The sequence below is a fragment of the Pseudonaja textilis genome, chromosome 1 (assembly GCF_049901715.1).
Source record: "Pseudonaja textilis isolate UNSWEBS1 chromosome 1, rPseTex1.2, whole genome shotgun sequence".
NCBI lineage: Eukaryota > Metazoa > Chordata > Lepidosauria > Squamata > Elapidae > Pseudonaja > Pseudonaja textilis.
The window spans coordinates 211,483,307-211,506,482 of NC_141990.1; the positions used below are offsets into that span (position 1 = coordinate 211,483,307).

The 23,176-nt window shown below is 38.5% G+C and overlaps 1 protein-coding gene across 1 annotated transcript in view; it reads right to left on the reverse strand.

Annotated features, from left to right (window-relative positions):
• The window catches only part of LOC113455079 (protein mono-ADP-ribosyltransferase PARP14-like), a 29,163-nt gene extending 6,551 nt beyond the window's left edge, over positions 1-22,612 (reverse strand). The window contains exons 1-15 of the mRNA XM_087920383.1: positions 21,287-22,612; positions 20,047-20,186; positions 19,912-19,945; positions 18,829-19,074; positions 15,077-15,310; positions 11,243-13,470; positions 10,292-10,528; positions 7,931-8,152; positions 6,806-6,884; positions 5,580-5,729; positions 5,157-5,219; positions 4,016-4,183; positions 2,106-2,312; positions 1,387-2,010; positions 101-231 (exon numbers count right to left, since the gene is read on the reverse strand). Coding sequence (XP_087776509.1) covers positions 101-231; positions 1,387-2,010; positions 2,106-2,312; positions 4,016-4,183; positions 5,157-5,219; positions 5,580-5,729; positions 6,806-6,884; positions 7,931-8,152; positions 10,292-10,528; positions 11,243-13,470; positions 15,077-15,310; positions 18,829-19,074; positions 19,912-19,945; positions 20,047-20,186; positions 21,287-22,022 — 5,499 coding nt within the window. The 5' untranslated portion in view covers positions 22,023-22,612. The remainder of the gene's footprint in view (positions 1-100; positions 232-1,386; positions 2,011-2,105; positions 2,313-4,015; positions 4,184-5,156; positions 5,220-5,579; positions 5,730-6,805; positions 6,885-7,930; positions 8,153-10,291; positions 10,529-11,242; positions 13,471-15,076; positions 15,311-18,828; positions 19,075-19,911; positions 19,946-20,046; positions 20,187-21,286) is intronic.
• Positions 22,613-23,176: the final 564 nt, after the last annotated feature.

The window sequence follows — 23,176 nt, forward strand, 5'->3', positions numbered from 1 at the left end:
CAGATAAATCCAACTCTTACAGGGTTGTTGTTCTGGGCAAAATAGGAGAAAGAAAGGGTGTTGGGTTTATTTACTTCCTTAAACTCAGATCAAATGTCACCTTTTCAATTTTGAATGTAGGGCAGCCAATCCGGAATTTTTTTTCAACATCCTTATATTCTCCTCCTGCAGGCTGCAGTGGAACCAATTTGGCATGGCTTCCTTTCATATCTTCCCACTGTTCAGGAAGGCCTGCAAAATACACATTTTGTTAAAGTAGTCACATAACCCACCAGAAAATAGAACTGTTCATAAGTTTGGAATCAATGGAATTTGCAATTATCTCCCCTTGTACTAAACATTACATGTATTGTTAAAAGCTTCACCGTAGTTTGTCATCTCTGCATAGGATAACTTTCTTTCATCATTGCTGTCTCGTCAGCACTCACAAACTAAGTAACATGAGTCTTAAGTGTTATTTCCAAACAACTATTTCCATCTTTTATCATAAAACACATTTCTTTTTACTCTTTTCTTCCAATAACTGACCACTTTCCCTTTCTTTCTACTTATCGGTGAACCTAGAAGTTTGTTCTGCTCAGTAGAACAATTTACAAATTGCAAATGTTTTTAGAGTGCTTCTGGGATATTTCAAGAGCAATTTCTAGGGTAAGAAGTTGTTTTTGGTCCTTAAAATACTGATCAATTAAAATAATTTATAATAATTTCCAAACATTACAGATTTTTTTCAGAAACTGACTATATTAGTGGACTTGTTCAATTTCAAAAGGCATACTCAACAACTATCTACTCCGATAGAGGAGTAGATACTCTCCACCATTACTTACTGTTCCCATTTTTAAATACTAAAAATATACCTAAAATGCTTACAATAAAATACTTTCTCAGAAATAAAGACGATTCTAGAATCTGGAAGACAAATCCTCCTCCTATTTATTCTTATTCTTTTTGAAGAAAAAGTTAAAAACCCTCGAACGCAGATGGGGAAGGAAGCCTGATATGAGCAAGAAGTATGTTTCTAGATCCAATGGAAGTCACAAGCATTGTATCAACTTATTCATTGCTTCCTTCACTTTGGGGAAAGGATTCCTGTACTGCCAATTTCTACCAAAAAGTGAAAACAAGCCTAAAATTCTTGCTGGGAAATGAATAGATGGAACACCTGCTCTACACATGAATAAGCCTTGCACATCCAGTATCAAATTGACAGTCATGTTTTGATGCCAATCATACAAATGGTCTGTTCACTTTTTAAAAAAAAACTCCTTGTGATATATATACATTCACCTATCTTGAATCCGTGCCCTACCCCATTTGCACTTTTTAAATCCTGGGTAACAGTAATCTAGCCACTATTCCAACCCAATCGTTTAAGAGATTCATTACCTTCATTCAAATTAAACGTGTTATTTCCAACACGTTTAATTTTCATACTTTGTCCTTGGCTATCTACAACATACATCTCGTTCAGGTTGGCTGTGTAGTTCTGTCCCTGAATTTGGACCTGAATTTGTTTCTTTTTGCTGATTTTAGCATCTTCTAAATCAAGATTACTAAATATATCAAAAGCTACAAAGGTATCTCCATTTGTACAATATTGCCACTCAACGAAAACTTTAACACAATCTGCTTTTGATTTCCTTTCTTGATCAGCTTTAAGTGTTTTTAAGAGGTCCTGAATTTCTGTGAAAGCAGTGAGGACATCCCGGGGGATACCAGATAACAAAATAAAAGGAGGAGACTCCATCTTGTTCAGTTCAATGGCAACATGCAATCTTTTCTGGAGATCATTCAGTCTCATGATTTCAGCATCAGCAAACGTGTCTATCAAGTCATCAACAATGCAATTTTCTGCCTGTTCCTCGAAAACCAATTTCCTTAGCCAGGCTTCAGCCTCTTCCACATTTTTCCTGTTTTCGCCACATATCTCAAATGATGACGTCTCAATCTTCTTCTCCAATGCTGTAACACTTTTCTTTTTAGCAGGTGACCTCCAACCAGTCAGAACCCCTATAAGCAAAAGGGGAATTCTGTTAAGTGTACACTCAATGGGGGAAAAAATGGAAGTGTATTTACAGTAAATGAACCCCACACTTTAAACTTGCCTTTAAACTTAGAAAACATAGATTCGGACGTAGGCAATGCCCGTCCTTTTTTATTTTCCAAAATGGTAGAAAAAGATTTTTGCATATGTGGCTGAAAGACAACAACTTTAACAAGTTTCAAGCATCCAAGCGACCTTTTTCCTGCAAAGTCAGCAACTGCACTGATAATTTCTTCAGCTGCTTCATCAGGACTCCTTCTTGCCTGACCTGTATGAGATACAACAGAGAAAACCCAACAAAATATAATTAGTTTACTAACAAAATTGTTAGTACTTAGCACAAGGGACTCAAAAGATGGACAACCCATGATCCTTCAGATATCAGACTACAATTCTCCCCATCCCTGCTGTCATTCAAGGATATGCAAGAATCTTACATTTGGGAGGCAACTGGTTCTTGTGAGTTGCTAACATGTTAGATAGCATTACCCTTATATTTTTTAAAAAAATCAACATGTGTGTTTTCATAACAGGCAATTAATCGGTCAAGCAGAATGTTGCCTACCTCTCTTATAAAAAAGGTATGTACTATGATTCTAATTTACTTCTTGCCTTTCTTGCATCACTGGAGTTAAGCTTAGCCTTTAGAGCAGGGGTCTCCCAAACTTGGCAATTTTGAGACCTGTGGACTTCAACTGCCAGAATTCCTTAGCCACAATTTCCCGATGAGGGATGCTCACCCAAAGAACAAACTCTCTCCACATATCTAACGGAAGTCACCCCTTTGTATCACAATGTATCATCATCATTTTCTCCTCTTGCCCCCTCAGTTTGACTATGATATGCTGGGTATGGGTTCAAAAGATCACAAGAGGAGTAATAGACCCCTAGTTATTAACTGTAAATCAGTGGTGGCTAACCTTTTTGGGCTCCTGTGCCAAAAATTGTGTGCGCACTTGCACGCTCGCACTCGTGTGCCAGCACCCAGAAGGCAATGCGCCCCCTGTCCCCTACGCACGCATGTGCAATCCACTCACCCACCCCTTACCTGCACTCACCTCACAGCTGATTTTCGGCCGGTTTGAGGCCTTTTTCGAACTCCCAAAGGAAGGAAGGCTTGAGGAAGGCTTCTGCAGATTTCTACAAGCTTTGTAGGTTGAAATCTAGTTCCATTTTGTCACTTCTGGTTTTTTTGGAAAAACAGGAAATGATGAAATGGGGCTAAATTTTGGCCCTTGTGGAAGCCTGCAGAAGCCTTCCTCAAGCCTTTGGGGGGCCGAAAAAGGCCTCAAACCAGCCGAAAATCAGCTGTGGCGCGCACATGCGTAGTGAGGTAAGTTTGCCTGCAGCTCGTGTGCTGGCACAAATGGCTTTGCGTGCCACCTATGGCATGTGTGCCGTAAGTTCGCCATCACGACTCTGGATCTAAGATAAAAGCCTGAAAGCAGAATGAAGGCAACCACAAATTCAAGTCAAATCTCTTTCAAGTCAAGCTTGAATTCCTAAGAGACTTCATGGACACCTTCATGACATTTTCTTAAGAGCAATAGAAGAAGAGCTTGCCATTGCTTTCTTCTAGAATGTTATTTCAACTTCCAAGTATAGTCTACAGCTCTGCTATTTCCTAAGATCCTTTGATCTAAGTCCTAAACATACCAGGGGCTGCTGCTAGCAAACGAACAGAAATCACAAAGGAGAAATTAAGAAACAAGATCAGAGATGGATCCTACTTCGGTTTGAGGATGGAATACAGGGGAATTTCATCTCCTTTGACATGTTCAGACATAGCAGAACACTGGAACTTATCCATGGGATGCTAGCCTAGCATGGCAAATCCATTGCAACAGTTCACATTTTCTAACAGTGAGCTAATTTGGGAAATTGTCACTAAGATTTAGGACATAGTTTCCTCGTTAATGAAAACTTTATTCTAGAAAAGCACAAATTATTATCTGGGGGAGAAATACAAACCTGTTCCAATTACAGGGAAGGCTACAGAGGCATACTGTTTTGCTTCACATTCCTGAAGGACTTTGGACACCTGAGTTTTGATGCTGGAGCAAGGAGCCAGGTGGATAATTTTTTTACAGGATAGTTTGCCATTCTGCGTAGTTACAAATCCATTGTGACGCTGCAAGGCTGGAAAAATGAAAATGATAACTTCTCCATGGACTGTCTTTGGCATATAGTAAGTACAGTATATATCAATACATTTCTTAACAGAGAGCACAACTATAAACTCTGTCCGACAACTGCCTGCCCTTTGTTGCCTACTGCAAAGATGTTTTGGCACATTTCCAGAAAAATTGAATGTTCTTTTTAATGTCAAATTGTAGAAATATACCCCTCAACTGAGTCCTTTGGCACATGCAGAGAAAATAAGGAAAATTCTTATGTTTTCCTCTCTTTTTCTCACTGATGGTCAAAGACACTGATACAACAGAAGTGCCAGCTAGATAAGCAGTTTCTGGCTGTTTCCAAAATTTGCTCCTCCATCTTCATCAATATTCTGGCATTCTGGTGGGAAATTACCCTCAGAAGATAAGAAATTACCCTCAGAAGCTGAGGAAGGTATCTGGCATTTTGGGGATGATCCCATCAGAATGCTTATTCTGACACTTTTTTTCCTTGTCATCTAACTCCAAGGAACCACTTTACCTCTGTCTAATAATGGGCTGATCAGAAAGAAAGAGCTGAAAATAAATTCCAACAAGAGATATTGCTAGAAAACTAGACTTTGGGGTTGAGGCTTGGCCTATTGGAGATGAAGCTGCAACCCTTGAAAGTGTTAGTTTGGAGTCTAGTAGTATTTCTTGAGTGTTCCTCAGCTGCTCTAGATTTACTGGCCGTGGCAAGGCCACATTTGCAACCTTCTAGCTAGTATGCTATGTGCCATCTTTCCTAAGCTAGTCAGATTTAAAAATAATAATGCACAGCTTGATTATATCCTGTCTTTCTTGACTCAACAACGCCAATTTACAGAATAGTACTGACAAATTTATTCAGAACTATGATTAAATGTTCTAAGAAATAACACGCAAACTATATTTGGCAATTGAAATTCCCCAAATCCTCCATTACCTAACTGAAGGGACCTCTTGTTGCATCTTACCAAGTCTTGCACATTCCGCTTCAATTTCAGGTCCAGCAGCTTCCAAAATTGCTTTGGAGACACCTGTAAAGAAGTGAAAAAGGGGGAAGGAATATGTATCACAGTAAATAATGAACTTAAAATACAACCTTTGCTTTCTTGCAAACATTTCATAGTAAGAAAATTCCTAAGAATTTGTGAGATGGGGATTGAATTAGATACTGCATTAATATATCCAACAGAATCGAGCCACAATACTCTGAAATATTGTCTCTGGTTACAAGAAAATAGTTTTAAATCAATGAATCTTCATTTCTTCCTCTCATTCATTCATTCACACACATACAAACAGACTTTTCAATATCCAAATAGCTTTTTGTCTCGCCAAGAACCAGCACTTAGCTTATTAGGATGTTCAGAAGATGTTTATTTGAAATTCAATACCTGCTTTGGATGTAAAGTTTTCATTGGTCACATTCACAATGACATCTGTCTTTTCCATGACAATATCTCCTGTCACTGACTGGAAGGTAATGGATCCAAACTGCATTTCATTACTCCCTAAAGCTGAGGTAGAAGGGGATCCCAAGGAACCTGTGATTGAGAAAAAAAACACTATTATTGAGTTATAGCACTGATATCCACTGACTGAGCACTATCCTCCTATTCTTTGTAAAAGATATAAATACCGATTTCAAGATCCAGTTTTTTAAAAATCAATATTTTGGAGGGGATATCCGTGGGAAATAAGGTTTGCACATCTGGGAAATGCTACTCTTAAAAGTGATACCTTGAACATCTTTTTAAAAAAGTTTTGTTATATTTTTATTTTTAAATGTACACCAATATCAATAAACGAACAGTGTGAACAGTGAATATCTTAAGATATCCAAGAGGAAAAAAATTGTGGCTCGTTCATATGCTGAAATAACTCAGATCAACATTATAATCATCAAGGATTTGCTGAACAAGTCATTCTACTCTAGTTTGTGCATCATAAGTTTGGTCTCGTGCTTAAGGCACCAGGCTATAAAGCAGGAGACTGTGAGTTCAAGTTCTACCTTAGGCATGAAAGCCAGCTGGATGATTTTGGGCCAGTCACTTCTCTCTCAGCCTAATTCACCTCAAAAGGTCGTTGTTGTTGTTTGGAAAAAAATTTACCTCGTTGTTATTTGTAAAAATAATAAAGGCAGGATACAAATAAATTATACTACTAAGCTATGATTCACAAATAAAAGTAGCTGTATTTGTACACTGTGTTAACTACCAAAACCAAACATATCATGCAGCAGTCATAGCTATTTTGAAAGAAGTCGAAAACAGAGATTTCCCCAAACTTTCTGGCTTTGCTGAATGGCAGAAGAGGAGGGGGGAGGGAGGGAGAATGATTACATGTGAGTGGTGGGTGAGCGCACACACTCACCCACTTCCACCACCCGCTTCCCAATGGGTCAAGGCCCAGTAGTGGCCCAGGAGTTGGGGACCCCCGGTATAAAATATCTTCAGTAAACGTAGTCCCTCCATTCTTCTAGTACTTGTTATTGGTATTATGTAAAGGAAGGCTTCTCCACATATCCCTCATGTTATATCCCAGTTGTACCCAACACAGTTCTGGAGCTCATGAGAAAAAGGTGGAGAAAAAAGTCCGACTAACAGAGCCCACCTATTACCTGCTGCCATTTCTTCATTGCCCGGTGGCACAGCCTTGAGACTATCATCAATCCCAGATTGAAAAACCTTTGTAAACGCCTAGGGGAGAGAAAGTTATCCACATGTTTCCAAAGCTATGCTAAGAAGGAACAATAACACCATGGAACAATTCTTTTAACATTTCAATAAGCGCACTGAGGGTAGTGAACTTGCAAATTTGGGGATCCTGAGAGACAGTGTCATTGGATGCCCCTGGATACTATGAGTGTTTCTACTAAAAATAGGTGCATCCAACATTTTCAATAAAATATAACAGCTGTCTGAATAGGGGGAAGTCAGTAAGCTTTTAACTCTCTTTTTACCAAAATTTACTAACATTATGGCAAAATTGCTACGCTCTACACACACACACACACACCACAAAAAAACATGAGGCTCTGGATAAAACTACTTGATTCGACTGCCCTGAAAGACATAACAGATCCTCCTCTTTGAGAAGCAGAAATGATTGAATGGACAATATTGCCAAATACGATGAGTGTCATATGTGCACTATTCCAGAGAATGTTTAAACATAGTTAATGGGATAAGCCACATCTGGCTGGATTTGAACATTCTATGTCACAAACCCTAACAAAACAAAACATTAAGTTTGGTAAGAGAGCCAATTTGGTGTAATGGTGAGAAACCAGGAGGCCATGAGTTCAAGTCCCATCTTAGCCATGAAAAACCAACATGGTTATTTTGGACCAGACACTCTCTTTCAGCCCAACCAACCTCACAGGGTTGTTTTTCTGGGGAAAATAGGATGAGGAAGGTGTGTTGGTTATTTGCCGCCTTAAGTTATTTGTAAAAATAGTAAAGGTGGGATAGAAACAAAATAGTAAAGGTGGGATAGAAACAAACGAACCAATTAATGAATGAATGAATTTAGCCAAAATCAAGCAAATCACATTGTAGCTTTCAAAGATATGTGGCCCACCTTTGAATGTATCTGGGGAAGTAATGCCTATCCAACAGTCCAACTTTGCTACTGCTGTTTTTGTAATAATTAGCTGGAAACTTACAATTATTTTTGCAAATTAAAGTTCGAGGTTTCTTAAAAACAAAGAGCAGTTTCTTATTTGGAAGAAAAGTAATATTACCTTTATATTATCCTTATCTTTTGGATGCAGGAGAATATGGACTTTCTGAAGGGACTTGAAATTCTTCTTTCTACTGAACCTAAGTATTTCTTCAAACATACATTTAGCCACCTCAGAATTTGGAAAATTAAAACCTCCAGTCCCAATAGCTGGAAATGAGATAGACTGTAACGACAACATTTCGGCCCTCTCCAGACAATTTCTCACAATATTTTTAAGTTTCTGTAAAATATAGAGCAATATTTCACAATTAGGCTTTAAAAGGCCCAATATTAACACAAGACTTAATTTAGGAGCCAGAATAGACAAGTGGGGTGAACAGATCAACTTCATTCACACATAAAGACAGGGATATGAAAAACACGGGAGAGCTACATTCAACTACATCAAATCAGCATACTCAATTGCATCAAAACTATAGCTAAAAAAACAACCAAAAAAGATAAAAATGAGTTGAAGGGTGGATATAAGGTTAGAAAACAACAGGAAGGGGGAAAGCACAAGAAGAAAAGGGAGGTGGAAAGACAAAGGGGTAAACAGGGTAAGGAAAAGAATAAGCAAGGGAGAAAGGAAGGGGTGAGAAGTCTCAACGATGGGAAGCAAGATTTGAAGAAACAAAATTTATTTAGAGACAATGGGTAAATTTAATTGAAAAAGGGATTCTGTAAGGTACATAAGATTGTGTTATTATAGGCATTTATAGAATAAAATGTTTAAGATATAAATATATAAATAAGTATCAATAGGTATGATTAAAATGGTTTTGACAGGGGTACTACCTATATTATATATCTATAAATTTGTTTGTTATTGTCGTTCTTTCTTTTTTCTTTCTCTCTTTATATAATATATTGTGTGACTTTAGGATGTGCTAAACAGAATCCCAATACAAGTTATGTGTGATATTAAGTATTATTAGGTTAGGGGAAAGAGTTAAAGGCGTCATACTCTAATTAGTGTACAAGAGAGGTTTTGTTTAAAGAGAAAAAATGAATGGATGGTTGAGAACAGACAAAGAATGTTAAGTATTATGACTTGAACTGAGATAAGTAGAATAAAACTAAGAGAGTTAAAAAAAGGAAGAAGCTATATAGAAAATGGAAAACGGTAATAAGATATGGAATGATATATAAAAGGAACATGATTTTTGAAGAGGTGTCTGTACGATGAGTTTTAACCCGGGATCAAGCAACTTTCAGAAAAGATGTTTTATGTTTTTATGTTTTATGTCTTGTTTGTTTTTGTATTGGAAGAGAATAATGAAAATGTATAAGACAGATGGATATAAAAAATGTATACAATCTAAAGTTAAAGAGATATAATTTGAATAAATAGAAGGAAAGGAAGTAATAAAGAGAAGTTTGGGATAAGATATGAAGATGAACAGATAAGGTAAATATATATATCAAATTGTGCTTGTTTGGAAATGTGATAACTTGGAATAATTCTGTCTTTAAATAAGATGTTGTATTGGCTTTTTAAGAAAAAAAAACTCTTATGTCATTATATCTTATGTTTTGTTTGTCTGTGTATTGTTTTGGAAAATCAATAAAATTTGTTCAAAAAAAAAAACTATAGCTCTGGTATTGAAGAATGTCTTACAAAAAAACACTTCCTTTTGGGGTTATTTTTTAATAAAAAGACATAATGTATATTATATCAGCCCATCAATGGATAAGCCAACCCTCAAAATTTTTAACAGAAGTACAGTGGAAAATATGCCACCCATGGATAAGCTGTTCCAAATTTGTCAGGGTATTTTACTTAAAATTTCACGGTCAGCTCACATACAGATGGGCTTAATTCATAAGGATATACAGGTAATTTCAAAACTATGATCATATATCTTTGTAGATAAGCCGAACTCATTTTTAGATGCATTTTAGCACCTTTTTCAAGAAGCAAGTGGACTTTCTGGTATTTCTTTGAAGATATTTCGCTTCTCATCTGAGAAGTTTCTTCAGCTTCAGAGTCCAGTTTCCCCTTGAAAAAGCACTTCTGGGACTAAAATTCTTAGCTTATCTTCAAATATATAAAATACTCAGGAATAAGATGGACAATTTTGTATACATGCTTTGTAACCTCAGTACAAATTGACACACAGAGACCGATGTTAAAACCAAAATTGTGTAGAAGAGCCATTGAGAATGCCCAGGAAAGTATTGGCAAAGCTCAAGAAATTGCCTTGACTACACACAAGGAGCATAAAAGGAAATATTGGTTCCCATTTTTCTTTAACCTGAATTGTTAATCTCATGTAGAGACATAGGATTATAAACAAAGGTCATAAACAATCCTTTTTTTTTTTTTTAACTCATGAACATTACATTCCAAGAGAATTACAGCAAAATGAACCAGTACCTTGGTCGCATTCCCTTTTCCTGCATCCCACTGTGGAACTACGACATGGAACAAGAAAGCACAGGCAAGGTTATGCCCATAGGTTTGAATTACACCATTGCCTTGGGGTCCTTGATCTTGGATCATTTCATGGAACTCAAGTTGAAGCCCAACTCCAGCCTTCTGCAGCACAGCTTTTGAAAGCGGGCCTACGCCAAGCTTTAGATCTTCACCAATAGTGCTTACAATAACATCTGTCTGGAATCAAAGCCGTGTTAAAATTACTTCCAAGATGGTTTTATGTATTGCAAGATTAACTGCCTGGGAGATACCTATGTGTATTTTTTGACCCATTATGCTACTATTAAGGTAACCCAGGCAGAAAGCAGTCCCCAAACAAATTAGACCTCTTTGATCCACAGAAGGCTCCAACAGGGAACAGGAATGGTATGGGAAAACAGTTGCTAATTCCTTGCAACTCCAACATCTCTGACTCATATCATAATGAATTGGTTCTGATTATTAATTCAAGAGGCTGGACGAGTGGTAGGGAAATCGCTAGCGCTTTCTTACATTATCAAGGTTTTAAGCATGCCTTCTCCATTAACAGAACCCACAAAATATAGCATGGAAATTCAGTCCCTATCCTTTGCCTGGATGTGAAAAGTAGAATTTCCTTTTACTCATGCAGCACATCCCTGGTTCAGAGTTTTCTCTCCAAAGGCAACAGCCTTTAAAATTACTCAAGACTAAAAGACTATCCCAATCTTGTCCAAGATGTGCATCCAATTCTAACACAAATCCAACTGAGCCTTGGAGAAGACGGTGATCAGATGTCAATTTTGTTTTGGAATTCTCCTTCAATGTGAAATATCAACATTTTAGAGGCATAATAAATGGTTCAAATTAAATAAAATATGTACTAGCTGCACTGAAGATAATTTAAGGTTCTCTACTAATATAAATGCTTACCGTAGCATCTTCGATGCCTTTTTCTTCTACAATCAGTTTCAGTCCTTCATCAGAAATCCCCACAAGATCTTTAATCTCCAAAAGTTGACCGACTGATGGAGAAGACAGCGGTGTGGGCTGGAATCCACTTTTAAACACTTTGTGTAAAGCATCAGAAAATGCCTGAATTGTTTGAGGGGCCATATCTACCAGGAAAATCTGTTTCAAGCTGCCATTCTCAGAAAATTCTTCTAAGGTTTCCTGAATGGCTGTTAAAATGAAATGAGTGCACTCTTTTATTGGGAATCCAAAAATCCCAGAGCTTATGGCAGGCATAGCGATGGAGCAATGTTTGAATTTTTCTGCCAGTTTTAAGCTTTCCCTTACAGCTTTCTTTAATAGTTGTATACAGTTTTCTTTGTTGGCACTGGTCCACCTTGGCCCAACAACATGAATCACCTGTTTGCAAGGCAAGTTCCAAGCTCCTGTGATTACTGCACAGCCGGGCTTCAGAGCGCCACATTTCTGTATCAGAACATCACATTCATCTTGTAACTGTGGGCCAGCCGCTTTTAGCAAAGCATTGGCAAGGCCACCAATGTGCTTCAGTGTTTCATTTGATGCATTGACTACAACATCAGCTTGATAACTGGTCAGATCTCCCATACAGACCTCTATCACCACACCGTTTTTTAAGTTTACCTTGGTTTGAACATTTTCCGCATTTTGCTCATCATCTCTTTGCAATCTGATCAAACAGCTGAATTCCACTTTTACTAGGTTAACATAGTGATGTTCGTGGTTTTTGAAAAAGTCTTTCACTCCAGGTTTATCAAACGCCACATTCACAGAGTACAGTGAAGACAGCATTTGTTTTACCTTTACTGCTGCCTCTGTCACCACTACTTTGGGTCCACTTAAGACAATGTTCTTCTGATTTGGCAGGAGTCCAAAATTAATTCTCAGCCCCTTCTTGTTCAAATCACACCAAACCTTCTGCTTTTCCTCCTCTATAAACTGCACCATAGCCACTGACTTGGCAGGAATTACAGTGTGCATGTGGGTGTTTTTTTCAACAAAATCGGAAAGTTGCTGGTAGACATCTGCCACAACTTTTGTATAACCAGCCACAATAACTTCAGCATCTCCATCCAAATCAACCCAGTCCTCAATTATTACACTTTCTTCAACAGAATTGTTTAGCTTCTGCAGATGTTTAGTTAATTCTTTCCATTGCTTTTGGTGGATGAGTTCCTGGTCCTTCAATATTATGTGTTCGTGAGTCAAGCATTTCTTTATTTGTTCCTCTGCTTTTAAGAGGCCTTCAGGACAATATCCTACCAAAGCTATAGAATCATGTGTAAGTTCATAGGCAGCATTAATTTTATTTGCCCTAAACAGGCTCCCTGACACCTTGTCAGAATCTACATATTGTAGGAATTGAAAAATAGAAGGATGAACGTTGACATTTTTCTCCTTTATCCTGAACATCTTCTCCAGTAAGTCACTTTTCATTTTGTAAACCTCTGTAGCTATTCCATTCAGTTGCAGCTGCTTTGCTGAAGCATCGTAACACCATTTTTGCCCAGTATTTTCTTCACGGGTATTCTCTTCTAGCAAGATCTGCTGCAAAACTTTATACTTCACTGGGGAAATTGACAGTGTTTGCTGTAATGTTTGCCTGGCTATTTCAGCATCCTTGGTCAAATGTTCTACATATTCCCTCAACTCTTTCTCCACACTATCTACAGTCAATACAAAACCAGCTAGAGTAACATAATTTTTGGAGTCATCCGGCACAGCCAACACATGTTTTAACCAATTGTTTTCAATGGTCTCCCATCTTTCTGGAATGATTGCACATTTAACTGTCTTGAATTTTGACAGGATGCATGCAAACTCCTCAGAAACTTTATCTTTCCAAGATCTAACCAATTCTTTTATAGATGTTCCTTGTTTAGCTAAGATAGCTGAGGGAGACAGTATGACTTTGGGTTCACACGTTGCCTGGGGCCATATTAGTTCACAGAAACAATTGGCCATTTCTTTCTCTATTTCTTGAATTAATTTACACTTTCCTTGTAGAAACTGCCATATATAAGGATCTAAAGGGACACTGACAGGTTCCGGCATCTTGACTTGTGGCTTCTCCTTTCCATACAAAACAGTTTCCAATGAACTGTAGAATGGATAAACCAGGACTGACTGGCCATTTATTGAGTGCTGCTTTTTCAATGCTGTCAGGGCAGCTATAAACAAACACAAATAAAATATTTATAAAATATACAAATATAAAATTTGTATCAGAAGTTGCAATGGAAGCAGATACAATTCAGATTTCATGCAGTGGACAGTCAAGCCATGCACGCTATTTACAAAACAAACACAATTTTTTAATTTCCTGGAACACAGCTCTGAAAATCAATTAAGGATTCCTCACCAACATTTTTTTAAAATCCAATTTTATTCATCTTCTCATTGCTGATACACCGTATTTCTCATAACAAACTACACCTTTCTACAGCATTTGTACATCTTAAACGCATCTCCATATATTTTCTCTTTATGTACAATCATCTACTTGTCCTAGTTTTTAGCCATTTGTGCATAGCTTGCATCCTTCGGTCCATTTTCCCACCAAACACAACTACTTAATATATCTTTGATAAATTAAGTCACAAGTATTCTTCATATTTCATTCACAGCAGGCATGTTTGATTTATTCTCTGATCATAACAGTACCTATTTTTTATTATTATTATTATTGTTATTATTATTATTATAGTGAATTGTGGCAGCCTACTCTGGGCAATTTACAAATACAAATACAAAATTTAAAAAGTTAAAAACAGAAAACAAAACTTGACAATCCAGACTTACAAAAAACCATCACAACAAAACATGATGGGCTCCCACAAAGATACTAACCTAGATCTGTGAATATTTATGCTTATTTTCATCATGTATCACGCAAACTCACTTCATCACATATCAGTCTTACATCTTTCAATTCCATTTCTGCAATGTTCCATAATTCAAGCCCATTTCTTAACTCTGCAAACCACATTGGTGGAGTGAAGGAGAGGCCAACACAAGGCACATTGCCTGTCTCACACACGCCAATCTTTGCCCTCTGATATAATAATCATTTTTGGGGGGCAGCGGCAGCGGCTGTGTCTTCTCTGTTAATTCTGCCATTTGAAATTCTATTGCTAGCCGCACACTGTTAGGGATACACCCTAGCAGAATATGCCCGGCAGTCAGGCAGGCAGGCAAAATATGTGAGATAAACGTTTTTGTAGCTTACACTCAGTAAAACAGATACACTGTGCTAGTTAAATAGTTTATTCCAGTAAGAGTTTTAGTATAGTCAAACAGTCCATATATCATTCACTAGTTCAGTCCGTCCGGGGATTATTCAGTTGCAAAGTCCAGTGTCGAAAAAGAGGTCAGTAAACTTACAAATATCAGTCCAGTAATATATCTCCTCGCAGTAGAGATATGAAGAAGTCAAAACTCCTTTCCTCCTTCAGCATTCAGCAACTCAGCAGTAGGGAACACGCAGTTAGCAAACCATCAAACCAGCAATCGTCAGCAATCCAGCAGGTTCTCTTGCTCCCTCTTATGGCGGTTCACAACGCACCCAAAATTACATGCTTTGCAGTTTAAAGTGACACACACTTAAACTTACTATCATAGTTTATATATATTATTTTACCCAAACTACGTTGGGTAACCTTGTTATTCCTAACACACACCAAGTCCAATCTTGTTATGTGCCCAAACTTCCCATATCAGTTTTTTTTTTAATTTCTAGCCAAGCGGTAGCAAAACTCTGTCTAAAAGAACAATTACCTTGAGAGTCACCAAATGTAACCAGAGCTGAATCTTCTCTGGGTAATAACTGAATATCAGATACCTGTCCTCCATGTTTTGGATTTTCAAAATAGAGAGTTAGGAATTCACTGGATGTTGCAGCTGGGATGTTCTCCACTTTGATTACAGGAGTCAATTCGAGAGGTCTGGCTCTAAGTCCATACTGCTGGAATCTGTGGTTCTTGGAACACTGCTTGAGAAAATCTGCAGCTGCTAAAAACAGAAATCAGAAGCTCTTAAATACATGCTTCCCATTTCTGTGCACATGTGAACACAGAGTTTAAAGATTCAAGCACAGATAGTCCTTAATTTACAAACACAACTGAGCCCAAAATTTCTATTGCTAAGTCAGACAATTGTGAAATGAATTTTGCCTCACGTTAACAATCTTTCTTGCCACAGCTGTTAAGAGAATCACTGCAGTTGTTAAATTAGTAACATGGTTGTTAACTGAATCCGGCTTCCACATTGAGGTTGCAAAAGGTGCCTGATCATCTTGGGACACTGCAACCATCAGAAATATGAGTCAACAACCAAGCACCTGAATTTTGATCACAAGACTAGGGGATGCAATGGGTGTGATCACAAGACCACTTATGCAATGATCAGAAATGTGAAAACCAGGCATAAGTCACTTTTGCAGTGCTGTTGTAACTTTAAACGTCACCAAATGAACTGCTGTAAGTCAAGGACTATCTGTACGATGTTGCAATAGATCAATGTTCTCTGTATGTCTTTGTAAACTGTGGCCAATCCTCAAAAGTTAAACAAAAATTGGGTTGTCATTTGGATAGGATTCTTCCAAAGAATACCTTGAGTTGAAAGTTAAACTGAGAATGGAAAAACATCCTGTAAAAAAGTGAAAGCAAACCACTTCCATATGGTTGTCAAGAATAGTACATGGAGGTATCCATGTGGACACCAAGAGTTGAGTTTGAAGGCTCCCATTCTCTTAACATTGACAATATCTGGGAGGACACGTCTCAAACCAACAGCCTAGACATGTCTGTTTTACCAGGAATTTCATAGCACAATAAAAGCAACCTGCATGCTTAGAGCAGGAGCTTTTGTATGGAACTGAATGCTTTTTTGAGAAAGGGGCTGGAAATTAATTGAATAAATTAGCAGATAGTATAGGTAGTCCTCAACTTACAACCATTATAAAGCCTACCCATTACAGTTGTAAGTCAAGACCCATCCAATTTTACAATTCTTTTTTTATGGTCCTTAAGAGAATCATCATGATTTGTCAAGTGATTGCTGCAGTTGTTAAGCAAACCCATTGTTCACTGTGAAGCATTTTTTGCAGAAAATCGACAAGTAAATGCTGGTTTTCAGCAAAAATGTCATAGATGGCAGCCAGGCCCCATGGGATACTGCAATGTGGGCCTGTTGCCCCAAAGAGTCATGTGACCCTAGGGGGGCCTTGTCTGTTAAAATGTTGACACCAGGTCATAGACTGAGGACTACCTGTAAAGTGGAACTGCAAAACAGTAGTGATGAATAGTATCTCCCTAATTATGTGTGTGATGACCCATGGCATGGCACAAAGGTAACATTTAAATAAGCAAGAAGAGTTCCTTTAATGATCTCCAAATTTGCCCCCAATGTCCAGGTTATCTTTGGCTCAAGAAAAACTCTCTCAAGAACCTTTAAGTGGAGAAAATTCAGTCCGAAAACGAAAGTACAAACTGTAACTAAAAATCCAAACAAACCATGCTGCAGTAATTAACTTGATAGGGCAGGAGAAGGAATTGCAGACTTGAAAGCACAGCCAAACACACACAGTTGGGAAGATGCCAGGAACCCAGATAAGCCTCGACGATACGATAATTCACAATTTGCTCCCAAGAACTTGCTGTGCGCAACTTCCCTTTTTTTAAACTGTGTTCCCAGCTGCAGCTAATGAAGGGAATCAGGGCCCCTTCCTCCCACATAAGCCAATTTGCTCCCTTCTCTGTTCCTCCTTGCGTGCCCTAGGATGAAGAGGGGGTGGGCCTGGGTCTTCCTCTGAATTCCCGCTGCCTTGCTCTATGTCATGCCCCTGGTGGAGACTGACTCTGAGGAAGATGAGGAACAGCCAACAGGGAGTGGGAGTGTGGCTCCAGAGGTGGTGGAGGAGGTTGGGAAAGGGAAGAGGCCAGCTGAACAATCAGAAGAGGATCCAGGCCCATCCCCTATCCATCCTAGGGCACGCAGAGAGGAGAGGATCAGGGAAAAGCGAGGTCTACTCAGGAGAAGATTACCATGATCCTCCTCATGGCTTGCAGCTGGGAGCTATGTGTATAAGTTTGTAACTGCGTAGTCAGAATTGCTGGAGTCAAATTTACAGCTTCCTTTGAATGAGGTTTATCTTTGTTGCCGTTCTTCCCATGGACTCTCCCCAGTTATCTTCTGATTAATTATCCCGATTAATTATCTTGGCTTGGTTCGGAACTCTCGTCAATGCAGTTTGTTTTTGGTTTTCTTTTGCCTCATTATTTACTATTGTGACTTTAAACTGCGCCTAATAAAACAGTGAAGTTAAGTTGAAGGCATTACCAGACTTTAATGTATGTTTTGGGTTTTGGATTATTTTGAGAGACTACGGGTCATCCCACTCTACCTCTCCCGTGCTCTACCTAGCTTTGCCCTTCCCCAGTTTCTTCCACAGCCAACTGGGCCACACTCGCAACTCCCTGTCAGCTGCTCGGCCTCCCCTTCTGAATCAGATTCCGATAGGGGCATGATAAAGAGAGAGGAAGAACATCTGCCATCAGTTCTTCTCTTTTAGAATCAGAATGCTAATCGGCTCATTTTCTGGTATAAAAAGGCAGATCTTATCTTCTTATCTACCTATGAGAAACACATCTAGTAAGTAGATGGCCAAATGCTCTCCTGGCAGCATGCTACCTTTAACACTTTCCTTTAGCCATCACTCAGATCTGATGACTGGTACATGAATGAAAGAAGAAAACCTTTTGAAGTGGCATTTTGAAATGAGAAAGAGTAGATTAAGCAGCACTTCAGAATCTGCAGGTATGGGAGCAGAAGACCTCACATTTTACAAAGTGTCTAGAAACAATTGAAACATGAACAAATCCTTAGATAATATGGAAATATTCTTCAGCTTCTGTGCCTCCAGAAGATTTTCATTACAACTTGCCAGGGTAGAAAATGGTTAGTAGTGGTGGGAGTTTGAGAAGTCAAAAAAGTTAAGGGACAGAGATCTGAGAACATTTTTATAAAGGCTTTGGTGCTCCTGTTAAGCAGGAGCACTAGGTCTGGTCCAGGACAGATAAATAGGCAGAGTCCAACTCTCTGAATCACATGTTTATTCAGACCTGGACAAAGATGGGTCCAAAGATGGGTTGGAAAGACTCTGAACAACTTTTTCAGCTTTTATACTTTACTTGGTTCCATATGCAGGAAACAGAGTGGTTTAACAGCAGATAAAGTACTAAAATATCCACGCTCACATACTTTACAGCAATAAGCATTTTTAGCAAGTTTTATTTAAGATCTTTCGTGGTTTCCCTATCAACCTAACCCGCACTCAGGATACATGTCCTTTATTTCAGCCATTTCAATATAGGAATCAGAAACCTGAGTTGTGGGGTTCAAAATCTTGTGACACCCCACCCCCCCATTGACTATGGGTGACAGGGACTGCAGTCCAATGTATCAGAAACACACAGAACTAGGATTCTCCAAAATATTAAACATCTGAGCGATGAGCGTAGAGATCTTACCAGTGCTTTCCTGAAAGGTTATTACTGCAGCCTTCTTCTCATTTATCTGTTCAATATGGAAAGTACTATCTCCTGAAAGCGCGCTGATGTTATCTACCAGTAGCATTAATGTGTCCAGGTGAATATTTTCTTCAACATTTTCAAGAACTACTTGTGAAGATTTTTGAGGACAGTCAAGAATATCCTTCTCAACACATGAAGCCTCCACAACTCCATCTCCATCTCTTAGGTGGTCTTGTTGCACTTCTACTTTCAAAAGGAACAAATAAAAAGAAGAGTCAGCTGTACAAGGTTGGTTTATATTTTTAAGTTACCGTACTTAAGTATAGCCAGTTTAGTATAGTGGCTAAGTGGCTGGCTCAGAAACTAATAAAGACTGTGAGTTCTTGCTCTCCCTTAGGCCTGAAAGCTGGCTGGGTGACTTTGGGCCAATCTATCTTTCTCAGCTCAACACAGGATTTTTGTTCTGGGGGTGGGAAATAGGGGGCAGGAGAATTTAGTATATTTCCTGCCCTGAATTATATCGAAAAAGTCAGTATAAAAAAATATCACCACACTACTTTAAAATTGTATTCATTTTACTGAAGTTACATTTATTTTTTATTTTAAAATGCTAAGGGTGGTATTCTTTTTCAAACATCCTAGCTTAATTATCATTCTCTTTAAGGTAATTCAGATACAGTATTGATGTAGGAGACATTAGCTCATTTCTACCCATGCTTACAGGCAACTAAACAGCCATATCTATAGCGATCTATAGTGATTCCTCAAAGTAAATGCTGAATTTGTTGAATCTCCTTTAAAGCAACTGAAACCAGTGGCTGCACATACATTTTGAAATAGAAAAACTCTATAGCTTGGCTATGCATTGTTTGGGAAAGGACCTTCCTTTTCCCTTACATCTTTCACTATTATTGGGAAATTATATACAGGTTGTCCTCGGCTTACAACAGTTTGTTTAGTGACCATTCAAAGTTACAATGGCACTAAAAAAGCGACATTTTACTATTTCCCCCAGTTATGACCATTGCGGCATTCCCCTAGTGCCAAAGTAAAATTCAGTGTTTAAAACTTGGATTTTACCCATCTCTCTTGCTTGGCTTTCTTCTCTCAGAGCCTAAAAATAAAAAGCAGAGAAGAACATTAGCATACCAGTGTACTGCCTGGAACGTCACTTGATCTCTCTTTAGGGTATGCAATCTATGAGGTTAATGTTACCGTTTTAGAAATTGCTTCCTTCTTAGGCACATTATCCTTAGCTGGGTCTGTTGTTTCATACAGGGAGACGTCCAACTTTAGTGTTCCTTTTTCTGCCAAGTCAAGCTCATGGATCTTCTGGGAAAGAACTCTTTGCCTCACTGTGTCACAAAAATAAATACATTACTGGAATCTTTAGAATATTTCTACTTACAAAAACAAAGAAGCAGCAAATGCAACCTTTGTGCCATCATGCTTAATATAGGTTAGTTCAGCAATCCTTTCTCTCGCTAGCTTTCCTACCTCAGTACAAGTTAAGAGGTGCATTTTTAATTTAAAGTTAGCATTTTGTTTAATTTCTTTAAATAACTTTCCAAATCTTAAATGACCAGTAAGATATTAGGCTTGATGAGGATGGTACTTATAGATCTGGACTTAAAAAGTATTTGTACCATGCCAAAAAGTACTAATCTTTAGAGCTGTTTTATTAACATTCCAACATTTGCAGGTCTGAAGATAAATATTTTTAAACTGCTTTGGAGAGATTGGAAATGTGGAAGGGGCAGAGGGGTGGAAAGGACCGTGAGGAGGGAAATAAGCATTTTTTTTCCACCAAAAACTTAATTTCCCTTACAATCTCCTAGGTAGTTTTAGATAAAAAAATCCAGGTCCAGTTCCAAGCCGAGAATAAAATGGAGGCTGATTATGTAGGAGTCGTGGCTGGCTCTACAGACAAAAGGGGAAATTAAAATCCTGGGTGTCTGTCTATGCTAACCTTTTTGTCAACCTTTTGTTTGTTGCTTATCTGAGTTTCTGTCTTGATCCAGTCTTTATGAACGGAAGAGATTGACAAATCAAATAAATAAAAATAAATAAATAAATTACCAAATCTGCATCTCTAAAAGCTGACTTTCTCAGTTTCTGCTTTGGGAGGGAGACTGGGGGCTGGTTTTTGCCGCCCTTAAAATGTTTCCAACCCCCATTTCTCCTTTGGGGGAAATATTCTATCCTGCCTTTTTTAACATTCCCCAAAATATTTCTTTCTCTAGGTGGGTGGGTGCTGACTTTCTACAGTAGTCAGAAGAACTGCGTTTATCTCAGCAAAACCAGCGCTGTGATACTGAAAAATAGCACTCCAGCTTCCTCTTCCTGCTCACCATCGCTCTTACAGCAAACCAGGACGGAGCGGGGTGGGGTGGGGATTGAAAATTCCCAATAAATTGCATCGAGAGAGAGGGGTAAAAAAAAAAAAGCCTCTCACCTTCCTCCTGGGCAAAGCAAACCAAGATCTGCCCGCCTTGCTTCTGGATCTCGCATTCTCCACCTCCCGACTTTTTCCGGCTTTGGAAGTAGAGGAGAATTTTGTTTCTCAACATTTTGGGGGGATCGGGGCTCCCCCAGGCTCCCTGCAGCAGCACAGGAAAGGCGCCCACCCGCGCCCCCTCCGCCATCTTCTCGGCTAGCGGCAAAGCTCTTCGAGCCAGGCTGACCGTGCAAGCATTTTCACTTTCGTTTCCCACGATCCAAGGGGATTCCCAGAGTTCCTTATTTGTTACGTTGTTTTCGTGATAAACAGAAGTGACTAGATGACAGCTGGGTCTTGGGCTTCCCCCCACCCCCCTCCAGCTGCTGGATCGTTTTTCCTTTCCAGTCAGTTCGAGCGCGGTCGTCGCCCGCTTTCTCCTTCTCTTCTTCCGAAACAGGACGTGAGGGAGGGTTGAAACAAGCCTTAAAAAGAAAAGAAAAGCTTTATAAAATTGTTTATCCTCTTGTTCTCTAATTTCAAATGTCAATCTGCTCATTTCAGCACATTCCAATATTTTCTTAATAATTTCCTCCTGCGATGGTATTTTCTCATTTTTCCAATTTTTAGCAAATACAATCCTAGCCGCTGTTAATACATTTACAATCAGGTATTTCAAATCTTTACTATATGTGTCAGGTAAAATTCCCAATAAAAAAATCTCTGGTTTCAAGTCTATGTGTTTCTTTGTCATTTTTTCCAATCACATGCGAATTTTAGTCCAATATTTTCTAGCGTCCTCGCAAGTTCACCACATACGGTAATATGAACCAGGTATCTGATGACATTTCCAACATTTTTCGGATTTATTCTTGAACATTCTTGCTATTCTTGTGGGGGCGAAAATGCCATCTGTGAAACATCTTACACAAATTTTCTTTATATGCTGTTGACATTGTCAGTTTATAATTTTGAGACCACAATTTTTGCCATTTTTGCCTTTTCTATCAATGGTTAGATGATAAAATACAATAATAGAATACCTAGAATTTTAGAAAATAATGAATATATAAAGATTTCTTTCTTTTTTGATATATCTATAAAATGTTTTTAGGATAGATTTGGTAGGATTATATGAATGGTTATAAAATAAACTAAGTAAATTGTAGTTATCTCGCAAAGTATGAATGAATAAAATTATAGTCAAATGATTGTTTAATAGTAATTCTAGGGTATTTAATTTTTGATTGATAATATGAGTTATCATGCAATGTAACTGTAATTGAGACTACGAAATGGATGCACAAAAAATTGGTAAACCAACCGACACACTGCTTGTATATTTATGAAAGGTGTTTTTTATGTTTTGTTTGTTTTTGTTTGTCTTTAAAAACCAGTAAAATTATTTTCAAAAAAAAAGAAAAGCACGTAGGCGCATTGATTCCAAAAAAACTGCCAGGTTTTCTCTTTCCTATCTCTCTCCGTTGCTTGCTTCCAATCCTCCTCGCCCTCCCTTGCGTTTTCCTCCTGGTGAATGCCTCGCTCAGAAACTGCTCGGCTAAATTCTTCCGAGTTTTGTTCTCCACTCAATCCCGAAAGGAGGCAGCAGAAGAAATAGTTCCGTTGGACACCAATGCGGGCTCGGATGATCTGTCCCGACAGCAGTTACCGGGGTCAACTGGTGGATTACTGGGCATGCAAGTCATGCAAGCAAGCAAGCGGCCATCAGGTTTTGTATATGGTCAGGTCTTTTGAGGATTTGAGGTTGCCACGTACGGACCCTTCCCCCAAAGTCCCCTTGGGTTGACTTCTGAAGTGCTTGAACGTTTGCAGAGGTCTCCAAACTTGGCAACTTTCAGACTTGTGGACTTCAAAAGCTGGCTGGAGAATTCTGGGAGTTGAAGTCCA